The following is a 21,163-nucleotide window of genomic DNA, read 5'->3' as shown; positions in this document are numbered from 1 at the left end:
GAGGTCTTCCACCCTCAAAGACCCAACCTGCAAATTCCCCGTCCCCTCCTCCTTCAGACTCTACCCACAGAGATCCTACACAGCAGCAGTGGTGGCCGCAAGGGAATCTGGAAGGCGGGCAAAGGGTGGAGATGGCTAGGGTGTGAGGGAGCATAACTCTGCAACGCTGGCAGGATGTCCTCACCCCCTTCTCATCCTTGACTAGGGCTTCTTCAGCTACCTAAAAGGAAAATCAAAGGTATGAATCAGCCGTTCAGTTTACCTGTCTCCTGGCCCTGGCCAGCCTCTTCAAAAGGACCATACAAGGTGAGCAATGCATGGTCCAAGGAGGCATCTGACAAGCAAGTGGCCCCAGGGAGCAGTGATTAAACCACATAACCCAGGGTGCCCCGCGAGGGCATGAGAGAAACTGGTTCAGAACACTCCTAGGGTTTTTCCAAGCCAGGTGAAACTTCCAAGGATACTATTACTAAAATTAACATATCATTACCTTTATCATTTCTATCACATAGCATTTATTTACCACTTACCGTGCCCAGCACTGGTCTACATTCTCTACAATAGTTTGCATTCATCCTTACAATACCTCTAAGAGGTAAACACTAGACTGATCCTGTTTCTCAGAGGGAGAAACTGAATGCAGAGAGTTAAGCAGCTTATCTACTATTCTAGTTAAAATGCGACAGAGACAAGACTCTCAACATTAGGCAAAACTGATCTTCCAACTTCCTCCTAAAGGAAAATGGTCCAGAGGCTCTCTAGAAGAAAACAGAGCTCCCACACTTCACCTGAGCAGAGGTCACTTCGCCATGCAGCAGTAGTCCCTGACATTCTCTGCTCCGGTGGTACAGCCAGAGTAAGACAGAACGGGGATGAGAAAACGCTGGCTGAAGTTAGACCTTCAGGCGAAAATTCCCAAACAGTAATGATCCATTGAGGAGGAAAAGCCAATTTTCCCTTGTGAAACAGCCAAGCGCCAGCCCTTCCAGGACACCTGCTGTCCACCTGTTTTCACTTGGGCTCAGTGCTCAAACACAGAAACATGACAGAAGGCTCCTGGAGGCACCAAGACACTCCACCGATGCAGGAGGGAAAAATAAAAGCAAATGTCTGGAAGGACGGGGTGGGTGAGGGGGCAAAAATGGATCTTTATTTTTAGCAAATGATACAGAAAAGACATGTGAAACAGGGTCCAACAGACTTTACCTGCAGCATGTTAAGCCCTTTGGAATCAAACTGCCTCTCTTTTCTAGGAAGGGTGACCATGCCCCCAGTCAATATCAAGCCCACAGGGGACCTATCAGATAATGAAGCTTTTGGTGCTGCTGTCAGACAGTGGAAAGCTTGGGTTAAGCAACGTCATCCTATCCCTGGAATAAAGTTGGTAAGCGAATCTGAGGTTGACCAGTAGGTTACCCTGTTAGAACAGCATCCAAACCTCGGCTCTCTAAGAAATGGAGGTCACTGTTCTCTTCCCAATCAAATTCAATTCTTCTAAAGTATACAGGAATCCAGCAAACTCTGGGGCTCTCCTCCTCACAGGAAGTCAGAGTATGAGTCCTAAAAGCCCAGAGGTTTTACTGGATCTTCCATGTCATATGGAGTTCCCCATAAACCCCAGTTCTGTGTCCCAGTGATGCTTCTCTGCAGTTCAGAACTACCAAAAACTGTCTGGAATTTATTCTCTCTCTCTCTGTTTTCATAAAATCCATACAAAACCCAAATCACAACCATTTAGCTCAGGGCCTTGGCTGCTTAGCTCTGTGCTTACCTAGGATAGTGGAGAAAAGACACAGACAAAAAGGTTCAAAAATAGGCAAACCACAGGTCAGAGAAGTCAGAATCCACTGGACAGTTCCTGCTCTTATTGGCCAAAGGGCTGACCACTCCAACATTTGTCGGCTGTCCCCAGTCAGCAGGCAGAGGCAGTGATTTAAGGGGTGTATTTCTCCTCTTCATAACTGCCTGACAGCAGACTCTGCTCATCTGACCTTAGACCATGGAGGGTGGATGAGGAAATCCACTTGTATACAAGGCATGGCCGGGAAAAAGGTTCCCCCACTCTCCACTTACAAAACAGAAAGCCAGGATTGCAGAGGTCAGCTCCCACCCAGCTGTAACGACAGAAGACAACTTTCTCCAGTGGGGTCAGGGGACAAACCCAGTGTTTGGCCTCAGGGCTTGGGAGACACTTGTTTCCACATGGGAGCTCCTTCCTACGGTCCACCCAGTAAAAGGGGGGCCCCATCCACCCTTCCAGACCCACCTGATTAGAGAGGCCAAGGTCGGCACTAACAGGAGAGGGGGCTTGAGGGGGAGGTGAGAAGAGGGCTGCTCTTGGTATGAGACAGGAAGCAGAAAAAACCACTGGCCTCCCAGCGGGCCCCAAAAAGGGCTGGTCCATGCAATACAACTCCCCGCTCCAAGATGGGAGTTGGCAAGAGGAGAAAAAGGGGAGAGAGAAAGGAGGAGAGGCGGGAAGACCACTGCAGGTACAGGGGAGAAGGAACAGGAGAGAGACTGAAGGAAACAGGAACAGAGCAAGAACGAACGTAGACAAGACGTGTCACACCTTCTCCAAGCAAGACCAAGTGGAGACACATGCAAAGGCGCAGCATGAAGACAGCGTCTGAAGAGGAGCCTGACGCCTCCCAATGGCCCCAGCAGCTACCGCGCCCGGGGGGAGGCTCTCAGCAAGCGGGAGTGAGCGGTGGCTCTTGCTGCCCAGCACCATCAAGGTCTAACTCCAAGGCTATAGGGAGCACTTAATTCTCCTAGGCTGGGGATGCTGGCCAGGCCCCCAAGGAACCAATTCGCCCTCATCACTGCCCTTGGTTTCTGGGTTTGCCACAGCAGGGAGAATATGATAGCTCAGCTCTCAGATCTGGTGCAGTGGGGAGGTTGTGCAGGGAGCAGTCAATGACTGGTGAGGGGAGTGGCGGTAACAATGGGGAATGGGGTCCAGGCACTTTCCAGGAGTGGAGTAACAGCTGGTGCTGCAGCTATCCCCTCTCTGGGGGTGACAGAAGGGTCATAACTAGGGTTCAGGGAGGGAGAGCAGGAAGGTGGAGGATCACACTGGAGCATCCACCCAGGAGGCCAGAGGAGGCCCCTCAAGAAGGTGGGCCCATAACTCCTTCCTGACACCCTCCCTGCTCTCCAGTGCTAATGGCCGCAGTGTGGTACCCAATCAGCCTCAGACACAATCCCACGGCCTCCTGGGATTTATAGCTGCAGATCATAAAGAAATGGCAAAGCAGTCCATTCCTTCTTCTGGGAGGCCACTCTTCTGACCGAAGCCTTACAGTCCTGAGTTAGGATAATCAGCTAATCAGCCTCCCTTGACATTTCTAGGTATGCAAGGGATGCAGATGCTTCTCACTTAGAGAAGCCAGGAAGCCCTCCTGTTCCCACTCTGCTTGTTCCCAGAGGCACAGGCAATGGTGCCAATGGCAAAAAGAAGCATCTTAGTCACCAGAAAGACAGTGAGTCTCGGGTGACCCTAAGCCTCTTTAAGAGACTTGATACGTCCAAAATGCCCAAGTTCCTGAGACCTCCACCTGGAAGAACGCCAGAAGAGGACCAACCTCTGTGGAGAGCAGAGGAAAGAGCACAGGGCTTCACTGCTCAGCTTCATCCTGCCCCGAGGGAAGCCTGTCCTCTACCCCTGGGGCTCTCCTCCCAAAACCCCAGAGCTGTGACCCAAGGAGATCAGGAGTGGCTACTAGAGGGATCTTGAAAGCAATTTGGACCTGAGGGCGAGGTCCACATCTCAGTCCTGTAACAACCAAGAACAGGCTACCGAAGGCAAGGGACATGAGACGTGGTGACAGTCCCCTGCCCTTGCCCTCACAGGACTACAGGTGACCTGGTCCTGAGGATGACCCAGTTGTTGAGGGAAGGAGCTGGGCCACACCCAAACCGTGTGTTCCTTGAGAATATTAGAAAGATCTCAAGAAGACTGTGAGGGACCAGCAACCCCAGAGGAAGATCTGAGTCTCTGGGGGCTGGCATGGAACTGCCATGCCAGTTCTGGGGGGAGGGGGCGCTGCCTGAGGTTGCTGGGAAAACAGGGCAAGCGGGGATGGTTCTGGATCTAAGTGTGGCCTGATGTTTCCAGAGGTGCAGAGATGCAAAGCGGCTCTTAGGCATTCTAGGCCCCTTGGGGCGCATGCAGGGTCCCAGGGGGCTTCTGTGGGAGGCCCTGGGTGTGTGGGCAGCAGGGTTACTGCTGTGAGGAAAACTGCAGGGAGGGTCTGGGAGAGGCTTGGCATGTGAGGTGGGAGTCAGAAGCTGCAGCTAGGCAGTGCCCGAGCGTGGCCTGGTGAGGCTGTGGGAGCAGCATGATGTGGGGAACCCAGAAGCCGTGGGGTCCAGAGCAGCGGAGGCTGCCGCCCACAGAGGGGGTGAGGGGACATGGTTTGGATTCCCCTGTAAAGGAAGCGATGGCCCTGCGGAAGCCCCGTCCGCCTGTCCGCCCCCCGCCCCGCCCCAGCCGCGGAGCTCCCTTACCTATTGAGCTGAGGAGAGGCTTGTCTCGACAACACTGCCCAGATAGCTGAGATCAATCAGAAACAAAGCAGTTATCAACACGGGCGTGGGGGAACCACCCACGCACACCCAGAGGGGAGGAGGGGAGGAGCACGGGGGCCAGAGAACCACAAGCGAGGCCAGAGAATGGGGTGAGGGGAAGGAGAGGAGAGAGACAGAGAACCAGACGGCACGATGGACGAGGCAGATGAGCGCTGCACAAAGCACAGACGACAGGGCTGCGGCGCACAGCACCTCCTGCACAGACGGAGGCACGGGGTCCCGTGGGCGCGCGACGCCGGGCGTCCTAGCTAGAGCTCTCCGCCACCTTCTCCGCCTGCCAGGAGCAGGGGCAGTGGGAGGAGAACCTGTACTTCCAGGTACCAGAGAGGGTGGGAGTGCCTGGGGCAGGGGAAGGGCGCTGGGCTCCCTCCTCTCCAACCGCCTCCCATCCTGCCTAAGACCAGGCCAGCCTCCTCTGAAACACTCTGCTCCCCTGCACAGGCGGCCACATCAAGAAGAGAGACCAAAGGACGGAACCAGAGAGAAAGAGAGAGAGGGAGGGAGGGCAGGAGGGACCAGGGGGCCCTATGGAGACGTTAAAAACCCTTCGGAGCCAGTCGGGCCAACCCCAAGAAGATGGAGAAGGAAGAAAGACAGACAGAAAGAAAGCCAGACTTGAGGAGGAAGGAAGGGAGAGGGGGAAGAGGGGAGAGGGGGACAGGGGAAGAAAGACGAGAGAAAAAGAGGCACAGACGGGCGTCCAGGCCGACTCTGGTACCTGGAATACCAGCTGCTACAGTTTAGAGTGTGCTCTCTCAGGCAGGCTGATCGCAGGAGCTTGTCTGTCTGTCTGTCTGTCTGCAGCTTCCTGCGAGGCACACAGGTTGGGGTAGGGTATGTGGCTCCAGGCACACAGTTCACAGGCCTGAGATTTTGCTCCCAGCCTCCAGGATGTGCCCCCTGGAGAGTTTGTTGGGTGGGGGGGACCCCGCTCACTAGGCTGCTAAGGCCAGGAGATTGGGAAGAGGAGCCCCAGGCCTGGTGGTCCAGGGAAATCAGGCTTCAGGGTCCTGCCTAGCAGGGAGGATGGGCCGGGAAAGAAAAGGAGGCTGGATACAAGGTCTCTGGGTAAACCCTGGAACCACCCAAAGCCAGGATCACAGGGATGCAGAGAGCCCTCCACTCCAAGAGTAACTGAGGTGACCACTCCCTCGGACACATCACACTTCCCCCCCTGCCCATGTGTGTCCACTCCCCATCACCCTGGGGGCCTCCTGAGAGCTCTGGGCTGGGTGGAGAGGCTCCCTCATGCTCCTGGCAGGGTACCTGGGCAGGTAAGCCCCACTCTCAACCCCACGTCCACACCCTGCTGATGCCAGGACCAGAACTCTCCCGAAGGGATGCTGCAGCATGTCCAGATAAGCCCTGTCCTTTGGGTTGATGGAAGGGGCGGAGGGTGGGTAAGGAATGGGGGGTGGAAGATGACCAGGTGGAGGTGGGCAGGAGAAACCAGCTCACACTCACCCTGAAGTAGGTAATGGCGGTGGGGGGGGCTCTGGTCTGAGCAGTTCCTCCCCCATCCTTCGAGGGGAAGGCGTCTGTCCAAACACATCCAGGTTGTCCGCAGGCCCTACAGGGCCCGGCGGAGGGGAAGGGTAGCCTGTGGCCAGCGTGGTGAAGCCCATGGTGGGCCGGTAGCTGGGGCTCCCGCTGCGGCTGCTCTGGGAAGGGGAGCCCGTGGATGGCGTGGACTTGCGAGAGAAGCTGACAGCGGCCGGTGGCTGCAGGGTGATCTCCGACATCTCTGCCTGCTGCAGGAGGCCCGGGCGAGGCCGGGCCCGGGCAGCAAGCTCGGGGGAGCCGGTGCGGGAGCTGAGGGGGCTTTGGGTCAGAGGCGAGAGCCGGGAGGGCTGTAGCACCACTTGATGTAAACTAGGCTCGGCGCGCCTGGCCTGCCGGGGGCTGGGCCGGGGCCGGGGCTGGGGCTCGTACCACCGGGTGTCCAGGCCAAATGTGCTGGGGCCGCTGTGCCCCCCGGGCTCGGCCGGCTCGGGGTAAGGCAACACGGGGATGCCCATACCTTGGCTGGTATGTCTTAGCTGCCCTTGGCTCACCAGAGGTTGCATAGGTCTGTCCTGCCACTTAGCGGAGGGGGGCACTGGGACGGGGCCTCTGCCCGGCGATTTGCCTGCCCAACCCTTTGGCGCCTCCAGAGACAGGATGCCTGGGTAGGCCGCGGGCACCTGCAGGGAGGTGGGGGGCAGTCCTCGGGGGAGGCAGGCCTTGGGCTGCAGACTCTCGGCTACATCACAGGGGTGCAGCTGGTGGGGAAACATCATGGCCGGGGTTTCCAGGCCCCCAAAGGGGAATTCTGGCCGGCCCCAGGGCTCAGGGGAGCGCCCTCCTGTGGGTGTCTGAGTCAAGGGCAGCGTGCTGTTGGAAGCATTCTCTCCGTTTTCCTCAGGAATGGTGGGGTGGCCGAAAGGCCCCTCAGTGTGCAGGGGTGGGGAGGACATGACCGAGCTCAAGGGGCTGCCCACTTCTGGCATGTAGAAGGGCGGCGGCTCCACCTCCCCAGGGCTGCTGCTGCTGAGGTACCCATAATACTGGGCATGGTGGAAGGGCCGGGGGGCAGGGGGTCTGGCCTGGCCTGTGGCCTGGAGCCGACCTTCCAGGCCGCCGGGGCCCTCCAGGCCACGGGGCTGGAACCGAGGGCTGTATGCTGGTGGTGGCAGGTAGGACTCCTGGCTGGATGACAGAGGGGTCAGCTGGGACTTCAGGGCAGCCACAGATGTGGGCACCAGCGGGTCCTCGTTCTCCTCATCTGACTGGCGGAACTCGGGGTACATGTCCGTCTCCTCAGCAAAGGGGAAGCCCTCGATACGCCTGCTCTTCATCGAGGGCTCCATCTCGGACGGATCCATCACGAAGCGGCCGTCGGGGCCCCTGCTGATGAGCTCGATGGGCGTCGTGGCCTCAGCCTCGGCCTCAGCCTTGGCCACGCTGTACTTCTTGCTACTGATGGCCCTCTTGGTCTTCTTGTACAATGACAGCTCCTTCTCCCGGGTGGGACTCAGCATCCTCTTGGCTGCCGGCTGGCCTTGGTCATCGGAGGACTCGGACGGGGCCCGGAGTGTGCGGATGCTCTCGGGGCTCACCTTGCCAGAGGACAAGCTGCAGGGGTGAGTGAAGGAGCAGGAGTGTGAGGTGGGAGATGCCTGCTCCTCCACTTCTTTTTCTCCTCTTAATGGACCACCACAAACACTTGAGACAATACTCCGAAAAAGGGATGCAGATGAGCCGCATATTTTGGCGGGAAATACTTTGCTCAACGCTCCGCTGTCTAGATATGTCCGGGCCGTTTTTGAATGAACGCCCACATTTCTGCTTTCATTCCACCCTGTCCTTCCTGTCTGCCCCACTCTGTCTCGTTGCACCTCTGACTTCATTCCCGGGGTGCTCAAGAAATGCAACCCCACCTTCGTACCAACTTAAGTGAAACACACTAGGAAGGCACATCCATTAGGATGAAAAAACATCACAGAAACCCATTCCAAAGCTAAAGAGAAATGGATTACCCACTAATTTGGACTGTCCACACTACTGCTCCCTCTATGCACGTGGCCGACTTAAATACCACGCAGATCCATGGAAAGCAAATAGTTTCGAGGGGCTGAGCAGGGCAAACCACCTGCCTGTGTCCACCCTGTACCTCTGCCCACACACTAGCACAGCAGGGGCACTTACGGAGACTCAAGGCTCTTTCTGCAGTGAGTAATGGAGAGTGGAGGATCTGGAAGGAAGAAGAAGGGGAGGAGAGCCTATGAGGCCAGAGACACAAAACTCGTCTCAGGTGTCCACAGGCCTGGAGCAAAGTCACAGAGGGGAGCAGCTCCTTCCAATGCTCGTTATCTTTGGAGCCAGTCCCCAGCCCTGTGCTCCCCACCATTACATGTGTCCTCTTGCCCATTCTGGCCCCTCACTCCCTCCCCAGCATCCTTCTTCCTTACTCCCTCTTCCAGATCAAGTCCCACTGGCAGTTCCACCCATAAGACCCCATTTCCCTGTTTTCAAGGGGGCCCATACTAAAAGTGGGCCATCTCTTCCAACAGGGAGCATTTGGAGCTGGGCCAGGTAGAGCAGGGCGGTGGGGGCAGACACCCACCTTTTTTGCGCTTGAGCTTACGCTTGCGCTGCTTGTTGACAAAGCAGGCGGCCAGGGTGCTGAACAGGATGGCAGCTGCCAAGAAGCAGATGGTAGCTACGATTCCAGCCAACACAGGCCGAGCTAGCCCGTCCTCGGTCAGGTCCGGCTGTGGGAAGATGTCTGCGGGGGGTTGCGAGGAACACGCATGACTCCTCCCCTGCCTCCCTCCTGTAAAAGCCCCCACCTGCTCTGGACCTAGCCCCCAAGTATTTTTCCCTACCGCTGCAGAACAGATAATGTTAAGGCTCAGGATCTGTGCTCAACTCTAGCACTTGGAGAGGTTTGGATAGAGGGAGAAGAGAGAGAAGAGACTAGTTTACGGAAGTCAAGTGATCACTATAGAGCTTAGAGAGAAGGAATCACATCTGTATCTTACCCCATAGCAGTAATAATTTCCATAATTATGTCTACTTGGCTAGTGCTTTTTGTAAAGGGCTCTCATGCATACTACCAGACACCCAGAGCACATGCTATCGCTTTCATTCTCTAAGGTACAGAAACCGTCGCTGGCAGAATTTGAGCAACGTGCTGGCATAAATATTGCCCATCAGTTCCTGCACCACAAGACTGTAACTCTGGTCTCCTGCTGGGGATTTGCTGCCTTCTGCCATGCCATCTCGACAAAATTAGAGCCCACTGTGGAGACACCTTGAGGGTACAATACTACAGCAGGGAGAAGAGTTTGTGACTACAGAATTCAGATCCATCCATTTCTAAGTCCTTACAGCACAGCTGAGCAATTCCTACAGGGAGGGTGAGCATGTCCTGGTCGTCCCAGGTTCAGAATGCTAGAGCCAGCAGAGACGTTGAACATAGGTCCAACTTCATTTTACTTCGTTTCACTTTGTGTCCAAATCCATACAGCTCATTAGTGACAGAGCGAGGACTAGACCCCCAGCCACTGTACCCCACTTCAAAGTCAGTTATAATAGAAAGTGCCAGTCTTTAGATTCTGTGGATTCTGATAAATTTGGCCAGAGCTCATCGTTCTGCTGAAAATAACAATGGATGAAAATAACCCAAATCACGCTTATGAGTTGAGTAGGCAAATGGAATATTATAGCCTTTGGTGATGGAGGAGCTTAGAGACAGCGGGCTGAGGTTGCTGTGCCTTCATTCACCCATGGGGAGTCTTCCCAATATGTAGGCTTCCTTTTGGTGCCAGGCATAAAGCCACTGAACACAGAACAGTTCACTGATGAAAACCTTCAAGTCTTCTATTCTAGCCTTGACTGTAAGCTCTGTTCCCTGCTCCTCCTTGTCTCTGAGTCCCCTACCTGGAAGGAAGCCAAGACAGGGTACTTTCATAATTAAAAGGAAGAAGGGAGAGAGGGAGGGAGGGAGGGAAGGAAGGAAGGAAAGAAAGAAGGAAGGTAGGAGGGAAAGAAAGAAAAAGGGACAAAAGCGAAGGGTGCCATGGTGTCTAACATAAGGCAGAAGTCACACCCTATGGCCCCAGTGCTCTGGTCCTCTTGGAACCTCTCCTGTCCTTCCCCAAGTCTGCCTGCCCTGGTGCTTCTGTAGCTCTGAGTCCTGCTGCATGAGCTTCTTGGCCAAGCTCCTCGTCAGCTGGTCCCAGAGGTCCTTGTGTGAGCACTGCCCATGGAAATGGTGCCATTGCTTAATCACTAAGCAAAAGCCTCTTCCCATACCAAGGGAGCCACTTCACTGGGCGAGGGAGGGGCTCTGCTATGTTTCAGGAACTGTAGCTAGAGAAAGATGTGTAGAAATGGGATCAGGGCCAAGAGAAAGAAAGATAAATGGGGAAAATGCTAGGGAGTTGGCTTTATTTAGCCTGAAAAAAATCTAGGGAGATGAAGGAGTGGAGGAAACAACACCAAACAGCAATTTTCCAAATAAAACCACCATAATTATAAAGCAGTCTTATAATAGGCCTTCAACAAATATGTGCTGACCTGTTGTCTCTCCAATTCACTGCCCCAGTCCATTACAGAGGATTGCACTAGAGGAAACAGGGATTTCATAACAAAAGAACTTAAATCAAGTTCTTCATGACTACTATCATGACAAGATTAGCTATATTTCTTCCTGTGGCTATCTTATAGAAAGTGTCATAAATACAGCTCTATAGTTGGAGAAATCCTGTCCATCAAGGGAGAAGAAGGATGGGTTGGAGGGCCTTGAGAAATGATGAGACTCAGTCTCCACCAGAGCTCTCAGTTGTTTCCATTTCAGCCTCCCTCCCGCCATTAGCTCTCTCCCAAAGGGCATCCACATGGCTCTTATGTCCTAGAGCTGTAAGAGAACCTCTCCCCTCAAAGTACCTGTGCTGGAGATGCCCTACAGCAGTAAGAGAACCTCCTCCCTACCTGAGCTGGAGACTCCCTATAGTTTTAAGGGAACCCCCCCCCCAAGTACCTGTGCTGAAGACACCCTACAGCTGTAAGAGAACCTCTTTCTACCAAGTACCTGTGTTGGAGACACCCTACAGATGTACGAGAACCTCCCCCAGCAAGTACCTGTGCTGGAGACACCCTACAGATGTAAGAGAACCTCCCCCCACAAGTACCTGTGCTGGAGACACCCTACAGATGTAAGAGAACCTCTTTCCACCAAGTACCTGTGCTGGAGACACCCTACAGGTGTAAGAGAACCTCCTCCCCTCTCCTCCAAGTATCTGTGCTGGAGACATCCTACAGATGTAAGAGAACCTCTCCCCCTACCAAGTATCTGTGCTGGAGACATCCTACAGTTGTAAGAGAACCTCCCCCTTCAAGTACCTGTGCTGGAGACACCCTACAGCTGTGAGAACCTCTTCCCCCACCAAGTATCTGTGCTGGAGACACCCTACAGCTGTGAGAACCTCTCCCCCCACCAAGTATCTGTGCTGGAGACATCCTACAGTTGTAAGAGAACCCCCCCCCCTTCAAGTACCTGTGCTGGAGACGCCGGCGATGTTGCTGGGTTCGCTGATCAGATCCTGCATGACGGCCAGAACCCGGAATTCGTACCAGGTGTCCTACAGCCCCCAGGACAAGACCCTGTCAGCCTAGGGACCTGAGACAGCGAATAACCCACTGCTGACCCTCCCTCACCCACCCTGCAACAATCTCTCATGTTACAGTGTACCCAAGGCAGTGGCCTACTGGAAGCGATGAATAGCTCTCAGTTTAAAAAAAAAAAAAAAGTCCTGATCTGTAGTATTTGCCAATTTCCATGGTAAAAATACTGCCAACATGGCAGATTTCAATCTACAACTGTAAGTTACTGAAAGCAGAGTTGGAAAGAGATGCACACATGGGTTCTCAGGAGCCCCCATGAGCCAGTTCTACCACTAAATGAGTGTCCAGGGAAGGAAGACAGAAAGACAGATGAGATTATCCATATCCATAGCTGCTTCCTCTCTCCAGCTAGAGAGACATCAAAGTTTAAAGGGGGTCCACTAAGAAAAAAAAATAATGTATCTTCCTCTGGGGACTCTGAATTGTTAAGGCAGGGGTGCTTCCCTGGACAAAGCTAGAAGACTACCCTTCTGGGAAATTCTTTGCCCAGCCCAAGTTAGACTGCTAGCAGGGAGCTAAGGTCACTGTCTAGTGACATATTCAGGGCTCCTCAGCTGCCCTGCCTGGCCTCGGCTTATGTGGAAAAGTCCTCACAGCAATAAAAGCCCATGCTGCCACACACTGAGTCTGTGCGACCTTGGCTGTCATGACCTGAAGGTCCCAGATCTTGGTAGCAGATCTGAGAATAAAGGAATTGGTGTGGGGCGGCAGTAGATGTCTGCACCTCATACACCTGACATGGGTCACTCAAAGCTTCTGGTGACTCCAGAGAGTCATGTCACTTTCAGGATTTGGGAATAGCAGCAGGGAAACCTAGGCACCTCACCTGTGACAGATCCTTGGCAAAGAACTCTCCATCGGTGCCTGGGATGGCAGCATCTAATGTCTCCCAGTGTTCCCCGACACGGTATTCCATGATGTAGCGGTCAATGGGAAAGCTGTGATTGGCAGGGGGGAGCCAAGACAGGAGCACACCCTGCTGGGTCCGGTTGGCTGTGAGGCACCTTGGTGGGGTAACCAGCACCAGGGGTTCTGGAGTTGTGATAGGGAATGCTACAGCACAGAGGGAAGAGAGAGAGAAGGGACATGGCGTGCTGAGGTCCCTGCTCCCTCAACTCTCTACATGCTGTCTTGTGGCTCAGCATGTGCCCCTCAGAACGTGTCACATTCCCATGCATGAGTCATTTCAGGGACAAGACTGTCACATAAAAGAGCCCTCCTCACCCAAGGGAAGTGGCCCACATGATCCTACTTTCTGAGCATTTCTAAAAACATAGATGAGGGAATAGAGTTCTTCAAAAGGAAAGGGGGAAAAAACCAAGCTAACAAAGGGGAATCATGGGAGGAAGATGGAAGAATTAAATGTAGTCTTTTAAATAAGATAGTATCTTAAGAAGATACCACAATATGTATCTATTTCTAAAGAAGTAGGAATGCCTTCCCATAGCTCAGTCTGCTCTCAACTGCCTTCTTGGCCCAGGTGGGAAAATAGGGCCAGGGAGGAAAGTTCCAGAGAAGGGGTAAGCATCCCAACACTGCTACACCCCTTGTTGGCAGTAAAGGATCCAGAAACAGGCTAGAGGGGTGCCACTTGTTCACAGCTGCTCTCGGGGTGGGATGGAGCAAGCCACTGGGTGCAGGAAGGAAGAGCTGGCATGACTAGGAGATTCAACGGGGAGAACTGGCCACACACCAGCCACCAAATGAGGCCAAGGGCCAGAGGAAAGAATTGGTAAGAGCACAGAAGGAAGGATTTCCTGTGAAGCCACAGGAAGATATAAACGTGTAGCTTAACAAGGAAGGATAAATGCTGAGCCTCTTCCTCAACAGCAATCTGTCCAAAAGTGCTCTGATGTGGGACAAGGCACTATGGTCCAGGCAAACCCCACAGAACAGTATGACAAGTCCTTCCTGGGAGAGCAAATGACATGATTATGTAAAGCACATAGGGAGGTGTCAGGCACAGAGTAATCAGTAAAGTTAGCTGCTAGGACCATCACCACCATCACCATCCTTACCCAGCTCCTCCAGGCAATATCCTCAAGACATCCCAGCCCGGGGCCCTCACCTAAAGTGTTCACAGTGACCACCTCACTGAAGGCGCTCGTTCCCAGCTTGTTCTGGGCCAGGACGCTGAACTGGTATGCTGTCTCAGGCTCCAGGGTGTCCACTAGCAACCAGCTGGGTCCCGGCGGCACTGGCAAAGACAGCCAGTCATGGGGCCCAAACTGTGCCCGCTTCATCCTGGCCAAAAGAAAGAGAGAGGATCGGGGACAAGGGGGTGGGGTGGGTTACACTGGAGACACGAGAGCACATGCTAGGTCCTCAAGGAGGTGGCAGGGGGCAGACCTGGCCTTCCCAGGCTTTAGGACAGAAAGAGGTAATGACCAAGGTGGGATGACCTACCCAACTTCGGCTGTGCCAGATTGCCAGCCACTGCTGATACCTCCTCTGCTAAGAGGAACCCTTAGGTATAAGTGACGCCCAAGATTCTGGTCAAACCACCAAGTGCATTCTGGGAGAATCTCACCCTGGTCACAACCCTGAGAGCAGCTCTGCCTTGAGAGAGTCAGGACACACGGAACAAGGCAGGTACCATCATGGGAAGGTGAGGATGAGCAACTCAGCAAAGGCAGACCCTATAGGGAAAGAACCCAGGTGACCTCAGCTGCGCACCCTCTCCAGGACAGTCAAAAGTGGGATGTCAAGTAACCCAGAGGGCTCACTCTGTCCGACCAGCTTTGAGTCTTCTGAGGAAGTCTAGGGTATATGACAAAAATAACCAGGGGCTTCCCCAGTGAGGACCACAATCCTTAAGGCCTTAATGGTTAGAACTCACCATCAAGGGGTAGGTCATGCTGTGCATGGAGAACCCTGGAACTAGGAGTGAAGGTTAGGCCTTGTTCTATACTGCCCACCTAACTCTCTGCAGGCAATGAGGCCGGGATCTACAGGTGCAGTGCCCCGGAATCACCACGGGGAGGAGACATCAGCCTAGGAGACATACCCTGGGCAGCTTTCTTCTTGCAGCCCTGAGCTCAAGCTGTAACTTAGCGGACGCCCGCCCACCGGGTTCCCTCTCCGTTTAAAGGCTCACTACCATGAATGCTCAGAAGTTTGAGCCAAGGCAGCAGAAAGCACAGCAAGAAAGAAGCTAGTGCCAAATGTCTGAGTCAGTACTGGGAGAGTCAGGCAATTAGAATGAGAGGGAAGGCGACCTCCCCAAACTTCACAACCACCCGTACCCCCCACCCAGCCCCGGGCACCAAAGCAAGTGAGCAAAGTGTAATAAAGCGGTGCAGATGAGCAGCAGCGTGGAGCAGGACCGCAAGCAGTGAGGGAGACCCTGTTCTAGGCCCAGACCTGCCACTCGGACATCCCCAAAGTTGGCTTGGCCATGCCAAACACACTTCCCTGAACACACAGTCACCCAGCAGCACCAAGATTCTTGCAGTGGTCCCCTGGCAGGGTTGTCAGGAGCACCCCCTTCCCCCAGGCTGCCACCGCTCCCCACCTCTGGAGGACCAGAGATAACCGTTGGAGGATGTTCTGGTTGCAACTCAGAGAGCTCCCCCACGCTCACCATCCAGATGCAGTGTGTCTCTCCAGAACTCAAAACCCCTAGTGTATTCAGGACATAGCCACCAAATCACCATGACGGGAAAGAGGGCAGCTGCCTTTCAACCTCCCTCGCTATTGAAAAGCGTACCAAAGGTTCTCCCTGAATTTCCACGAGTTGCTCTCTGCAGGGATGTTTCCTCCTTCCCAGGCTCTGGTTGAGCCTGACTGGGAATACACACCCAGATGAGACAGGTCTGAAAAGGAGGAAGTGGGAGGACTCATTCTTCCTGCTCAAGGATGTCCCACGCTGCAGGTGGCCAGTTTCTGGCTCAGGATAGGAATATGTGGGAAGAGAAATCCTTGGGGAATGAGAAGAAGGTCAGCTATGGTTCCTCTCTCCACCTTTTCTGTGCCTCCTGACCTCAGCCTGATTTATGCATCTTTGAGATCCCTTACCTACCCTGAGGCTCAGGCAAAGATCTCAAATCACTACATCTGGCCAAGTTAACAGCAGAGATAGAAACATACTAGAGACACAGGGTCCTACAGAAAATGGAAATGCTGAAGACAAGGCCAGAAGGCAAGCACAACTTCAAAGCGGTTTCTGGAACCACTGGGGAAGTGAAAATAAAAATTAGATTCTATGCTTCTGGATGGGCTCTTTCACAATGACCTTGAAGTCTAGGAGTCTCTTCCAGACTCCAGAGGACAGGGGGACCTAAAAGCAGCATGAACAAAGGACACAAAAAGGGGTTGTGAGATAAGCTGGGGAAGAGTAGCAGAGAGCGATGGTCACTTCAGACAACAACCTAAACTGGCATCCCAAACCTTCCAGGTTGGGAATACAGAACGCCCAAAATCCCTCAGACAGATACAACCCTCCCCCACAAGACCGAGTCACTGCGTCAACACACCTCGCTGCCTGGAGGTCTAGCAGATGAAGAACCATATCCTTCTCATAACGTCCACCCACCCTAGGGACTGACTGAAGTCGGGGGTTGGGGGAGGGAGAAGCAGAGAGCAAAGCATGCGGGGGTGACTCACAGAGGTCCGTACCAAACTGAGAATGTCTGCTCGAATCCTCCATCATAGCCTGGCTCCCAGGACACGTTGGCAGTTGTCATGGAGACCTGGACCCGGACACTGCCCGGGGCATGGGGGCTGGTGCCTGGAGACCAAGTGAAGTCCTCTCAGACTGAAATGAACTGGGCCCAGTGAGCTGGGCACCCACAGTGACACCGCGCAGTAGCAAAATGCAGTGCCCCAAGTGCAGTGCTCAGGGATGCTCGGAGGAGCAGACGCCCTGCGCGGTAGGGCTGTAGAAGGAAACCCGTCCCCCTGTGCCGTCTAGTCCTTCTAGCAAGACATGGTGTGAGCATCAGGAATATAGCCAAAGGGAATCCAGAACCTTTGTCACCCCAGGCCAAAGTCCTGTGCTCACCTGGCAAACACAGACACTCTCCCTGAAGGTCACAGGCAAAGCCAAAAGGTCCCTGTCCTGTAAAGTTCTCCGGCCTCATGAGATAGCTATATTTCTCCAAAACACCAAAGTGAGAGGCAGCACAACACAACTGTTAAGAATTTCAACTTGGGCTCGAGTCCTGGACCCAGCACTCATCAGCGATGCTCGGAGAGGTGTGCGATCCACGCCAGCCTTGGTTTCAAGTGGATGTACACTGGGGACTTGCCAGTTCTCGCCTCATAGGTTATAAATGATGGGGCACCACTTGGTATAGAGCCTAAAACTGGTGGTAAACGCTGAAAAGTGTTGGTCGCTGTTACAACTGGCTGCCAGTCCCCAGAGAGGCAGGCTACAATGGTACAAGCTGAGGTCATAGGGACACACACCTCAGGCAGACGAAGTGGAATCATAGTGCCATCCCAGGAAATGGGAACACCAGGAACCTCCATGCCAGGCCCAGCCTATGGCGCTCAGCACACAGGTCCCCTCCCAGATCCCCCTCATTCTGTTCTTCCAGCTCCCCTCTAGGCCCTAGACACAAACCTCTGAGCAGGTGCTCCTGCCCACAGACCTGCCCCATTTCTGTGCGGCAGTATTGCTGGGTACATTCTGCCAGAAAAAGACCTCCTCCCCGGGACAGGCCCCGTGTCACCTTCCCTTATGCAGGGTGTTACAGAGGGCTAGGGCTACACAGGGCAGACTCCAGGCTCAGGGGTGGGCTGATTCAGGAAAGATGCCCAGAAAGGGTGGACAGTGCCCAGCACCCAGACCACGCCCTCCTGCCCACAGCCCCCGTACCGATGACGGTCAGGTGGGTACTGGCAGTGATGCTGGTGACCACGTTGGTGGCGATGCACTCCCACTCCCCGTGGTCCTCCTTACTCAGGGCTCGGAACTGGAGACTCCCGCTGGGCAGGGCATTGTGCTTGCTTCTGCTGGGCTTCCCTACCTTGGCCAAAAAAGGGGGCAAAGAGGAAGGCAGGAGCGGGGCAGCAAAGGAGGAACCAGGTCGACAGGGAAGAAGAGAAGCCACCAACACATCAGAAGGCCGAGAACAGGAGAACAGAACCCGAACACTCGGCCTGCACCCCCACCGCCCCTCATCCAGAGGGTGCATCACTCTAGAAGTCAGCCCTGCTACTCAACACCTGGCTCTGTTAGAACAGAGCCACCACGGGTCTTGCCCATCCGCCACACTTCCCAGGGGCTCCAGAACCCAGAGGTACCTTTCTCCACGTGATGACAGGGAAAGGGTCCCCTGCAGCAGCGCAGGGAATGAGCAGCTCCCGGCCGGCCTCCTGCCTATATTCCCAGCCTGGTAGCACCGTAAAATACGGGGGATCCTAGGGAGACCACAGCAAAGCCATGAAGTCGAGTGTTTAGGGTGTCCACTCCCACAGGGGCCTCTCTCAGCCCCAGGCCTCACCTTCAGGACAAGCCGTGCGGGAGCAGACTGGCCCATGGTCCCCAAGGTGTTGTAAGGCACACAGGTGTAAGTGCCAAGAGCCTCCTCTGTGGCCTCCTCAATCCGAATGGAGCCATCCTCCATCAAGGTCCAACCCAGGTTCTGCCAGAGCACAGACAGCAGAGCAGGGAGCAACGGTCAGGGGGCAGAAGCTCGGTCCTGGCCCCCACCAGGCCAGACCTCAGTTGGCAGGCCTGGGCAAAGCACCAGCTAGTCTGGTGGGAGACTGGCATGGGAGAATGGCAGAAGCTGCACCAGACTGCAGACACCCCACCAGAAGCAGCTCTGCTTTCCCAGAGTTTTCTGGTGGGGAGTGGAGGAGTCCCTCAGAGGCAGCATCTCAGTGGCAAGAGAGTGTATTTCACTATGATCCCACATGCATCTCTCTAGCACCTTCTCAACCTGCAGGGGGCGGCCATCCTTGTTCCACTTGACCACGGTGGCCGGCGGCTCTGCATCCACAGGGCATCGGATATAGCCGTGAATTCCCACGGGCACGTAGATGACAGGGGGCATGTTGAGGACACGGGCTGGGTCTGCACAGGGGTCGTGTGGGGTGAGAGAGAAGAAAGGCATGAGGGAAGTGGAGGAGTGAGAAATCTTGCAGGGGGTCAAGACCCCTCACACACCCCCAGGGTCTCATATAGATACCACATTTCCGAGAAACTGCCCTTCACACCCACCCACCCATTCAGTAAACTCTGCATGTGTCCATGGTGCTCACAACAGTGCCAGGTGCCAGGAACACCATGAGGAACAAGATGGACAAACCCCAGAGGCCACATCAGGCCACCCCAAAGCAGTGCAGGCTGCGGGCTGCTTTCTCTGTCCAGCCGACTGCATTCTTCAAGAGAAAGGCATGTTCTAGCCTGCTCCGATCCATAACACTCCTCAAATGCTTCTACGCATGGGATGAATGGCAGAACAAGAAGAACAAGGACTTTCGATGTTTGTATCTCCAGCCCCTAGACTCCAAACTTGAAGTCAATGCTTGACCACACCCTCCACCAATGGCTCCTTATCCCAAATCTCTCTTGGACGCCAAGCAGCTCTCGGTTCACATCCTAAGCCAAAAGAGGAACGTCAGTTCTATACATGAGGTGTTCACAGGCATGACCACTGGTGGTTCTTTTCTTTCCTCTCCATTGTGCTAGTTGCCCAGCTCCAACCCGCCCTCCGAGCCTCAGTTTCCCCTCTGTGCAGCTGGAATGTAGACTCAACCTTGGCCACAGAACAGATGAAAGGTTCTCAGGAGAGAAGCAAGAGCAGCACATCCTGTGATGTGGGTGACTCATAACCTTTCGATTCCCCCCACTCCCCCCGAGGGCTACCAAGGAGAAAGATCCAGAACTTCCAGTGAGGCAGTGAGGATGAATGAGCTGGTATCTTTTAAGCATTTGGAGCTCTTCAGAGAACAGCATTACATAAATACCAGGCCGAGTTATATATTTAGACATAGCTTCCTACTTTTGTATGTAGAGTTTTTTTTTTTTCTCTCCAAGATTTTCAAAGGGTTTATGAATGGGAAATACTCTGAACACTGCTTTTTAGCAGAAATAAAGATCCTTGTCTCACCCACCTGAAAATCTCACCCCCTGGATTCTCTTTGAAGGCAAGAAGGAGGTAAAAGAGGACAAGCAGGAGTGGGTGACGGCACTGGGGACAGACAGGGAAACCACACACCCCTCTTGACAGAAAAATGGCCCAGGGCTTCACCGATGGGGGGCTTACTCCTGGTTAGATTCATCATCCTTCTAAAGACCACCCTGTTGGCTTTCTCCCTCTGCCACTGCCACCTTCTTGCCCAAGTCACATAGCCAGACAAGATGCTACTACAAGTGCACTCCCGGCCTTTTCACATCCAGCAAGTCCTATGCAAATAGCTTCTTGACTTGCTTTTTCCTACTGCAGGTCTGGGTGAGACAGGCCTGATGTCCTGGGTCACATCACATCACTTTTCTCGGGACTCATAGCCCTTAAAAACTCGAGACTTCCTAATGTAGCGTGCTGAAAGCCTTTTTAAGTTGATGACCATGGAAATGGTGAAATGCTGCCTTTGTCCCCGCCGGTACAGTTACTGCATCGAGAAGAAAACGATGAAAATGTGAGGTTAGCAGCTGAGCGGGGCTCAAAGGTCCAGCCAGGCTCCGAAAGCCCAGCACCCATTCGACAAGAGACAAATGCAAACACCCAGCTCTGCAGAGTGGCTTCAGAGACCAGCCCGACCTCCTGGGGTCACCGACTGTTCTTCTGCTTGTTCTCAGCTCAAATGCTGATCCAGGCATCTCCAGCCTGTCCTCCTTGTCCTCCTGCTGCTGCACGCGCCTGGGGGTGAGCGGCTCTCCCACACCAGCCCTCCAGTGATGGAGAGCCTGCCACCTCCAGTAACATCCCAGCGCCTTTGTTGTCTGAGTGACAGGGCCATCCACAAATCAAACGGAAGAAATTAATCCTCATTACTCAGCCTTCTCTCCCTTTCTCACAATGATCAGCTTGCCAGGGGGTGGGAAAGCATTGACTATGCTGACGGATTCAAGATTAGCAAAGTGAATTATTGTGCTTGCACAAAAGCCCTCGATTGTCCTGGCACGAGGAGCAGCTCATCCGTGTGGATCTCTGGCAGCCCTAGAGAAGAGCAAGGAGAAAGCCAGGAGGGAGCCAGGTGTTGGCAGAACTAGATCAAGTCACCCTAGAAGAGGGTCCTGTCCCCCTCACCCCACACACCTATCCACAGCGGGGGAAGGCAAAGAGCTGACAAGAAATCTAACCCTGTGTCACCCACCCTCCCTCATATACCTGACGGAAAAAAGGCACCAGAGACATCTTGTTCACGGTCCAGAGAGAGGTGCTGGCTAGCACTGACTGCAAGGACAATTGCTCAGGTCTGCCCATCCTTGAATCCAACCCAGGCT

General features: G+C 54.1%; 1 protein-coding gene across 4 annotated transcripts in view; it reads right to left on the bottom strand.

Annotated features, from left to right (window-relative positions):
• Positions 1-21,163, bottom strand: part of IGSF9B (immunoglobulin superfamily member 9B) — a 51,797-nt gene that overhangs the window by 9,126 nt on the left and 21,508 nt on the right. Inside the window, exons 8-20 of one of the 4 annotated variants that reach the window (XM_046015447.1) lie at positions 18,645-18,787; positions 18,213-18,353; positions 18,013-18,129; positions 17,585-17,735; positions 16,369-16,492; positions 13,832-14,007; positions 12,590-12,816; positions 11,636-11,720; positions 8,699-8,860; positions 8,281-8,326; positions 6,058-7,707; positions 5,312-5,401; positions 4,513-4,558 (exon numbers count right to left, since the gene is read on the bottom strand). In XM_046015447.1, coding sequence (XP_045871403.1) covers positions 4,513-4,558; positions 5,312-5,401; positions 6,058-7,707; positions 8,281-8,326; positions 8,699-8,860; positions 11,636-11,720; positions 12,590-12,816; positions 13,832-14,007; positions 16,369-16,492; positions 17,585-17,735; positions 18,013-18,129; positions 18,213-18,353; positions 18,645-18,787 — 3,158 coding nt within the window. The remainder of the gene's footprint in view (positions 1-4,512; positions 4,559-5,311; positions 5,402-6,057; positions 7,708-8,280; positions 8,327-8,698; positions 8,861-11,635; positions 11,721-12,589; positions 12,817-13,831; positions 14,008-16,368; positions 16,493-17,584; positions 17,736-18,012; positions 18,130-18,212; positions 18,354-18,644; positions 18,788-21,163) is intronic. The other 3 variants (XM_046015448.1, XM_046015444.1, XM_046015446.1) reach the window with 3 other exon arrangements.

This window comes from Meles meles, chromosome 8 (assembly GCF_922984935.1).
Source record: "Meles meles chromosome 8, mMelMel3.1 paternal haplotype, whole genome shotgun sequence".
NCBI lineage: Eukaryota > Metazoa > Chordata > Mammalia > Carnivora > Mustelidae > Meles > Meles meles.
Note: the sequence above shows the minus strand (reverse complement) of the source record. Positions and strands in the feature narration are given on the sequence as shown.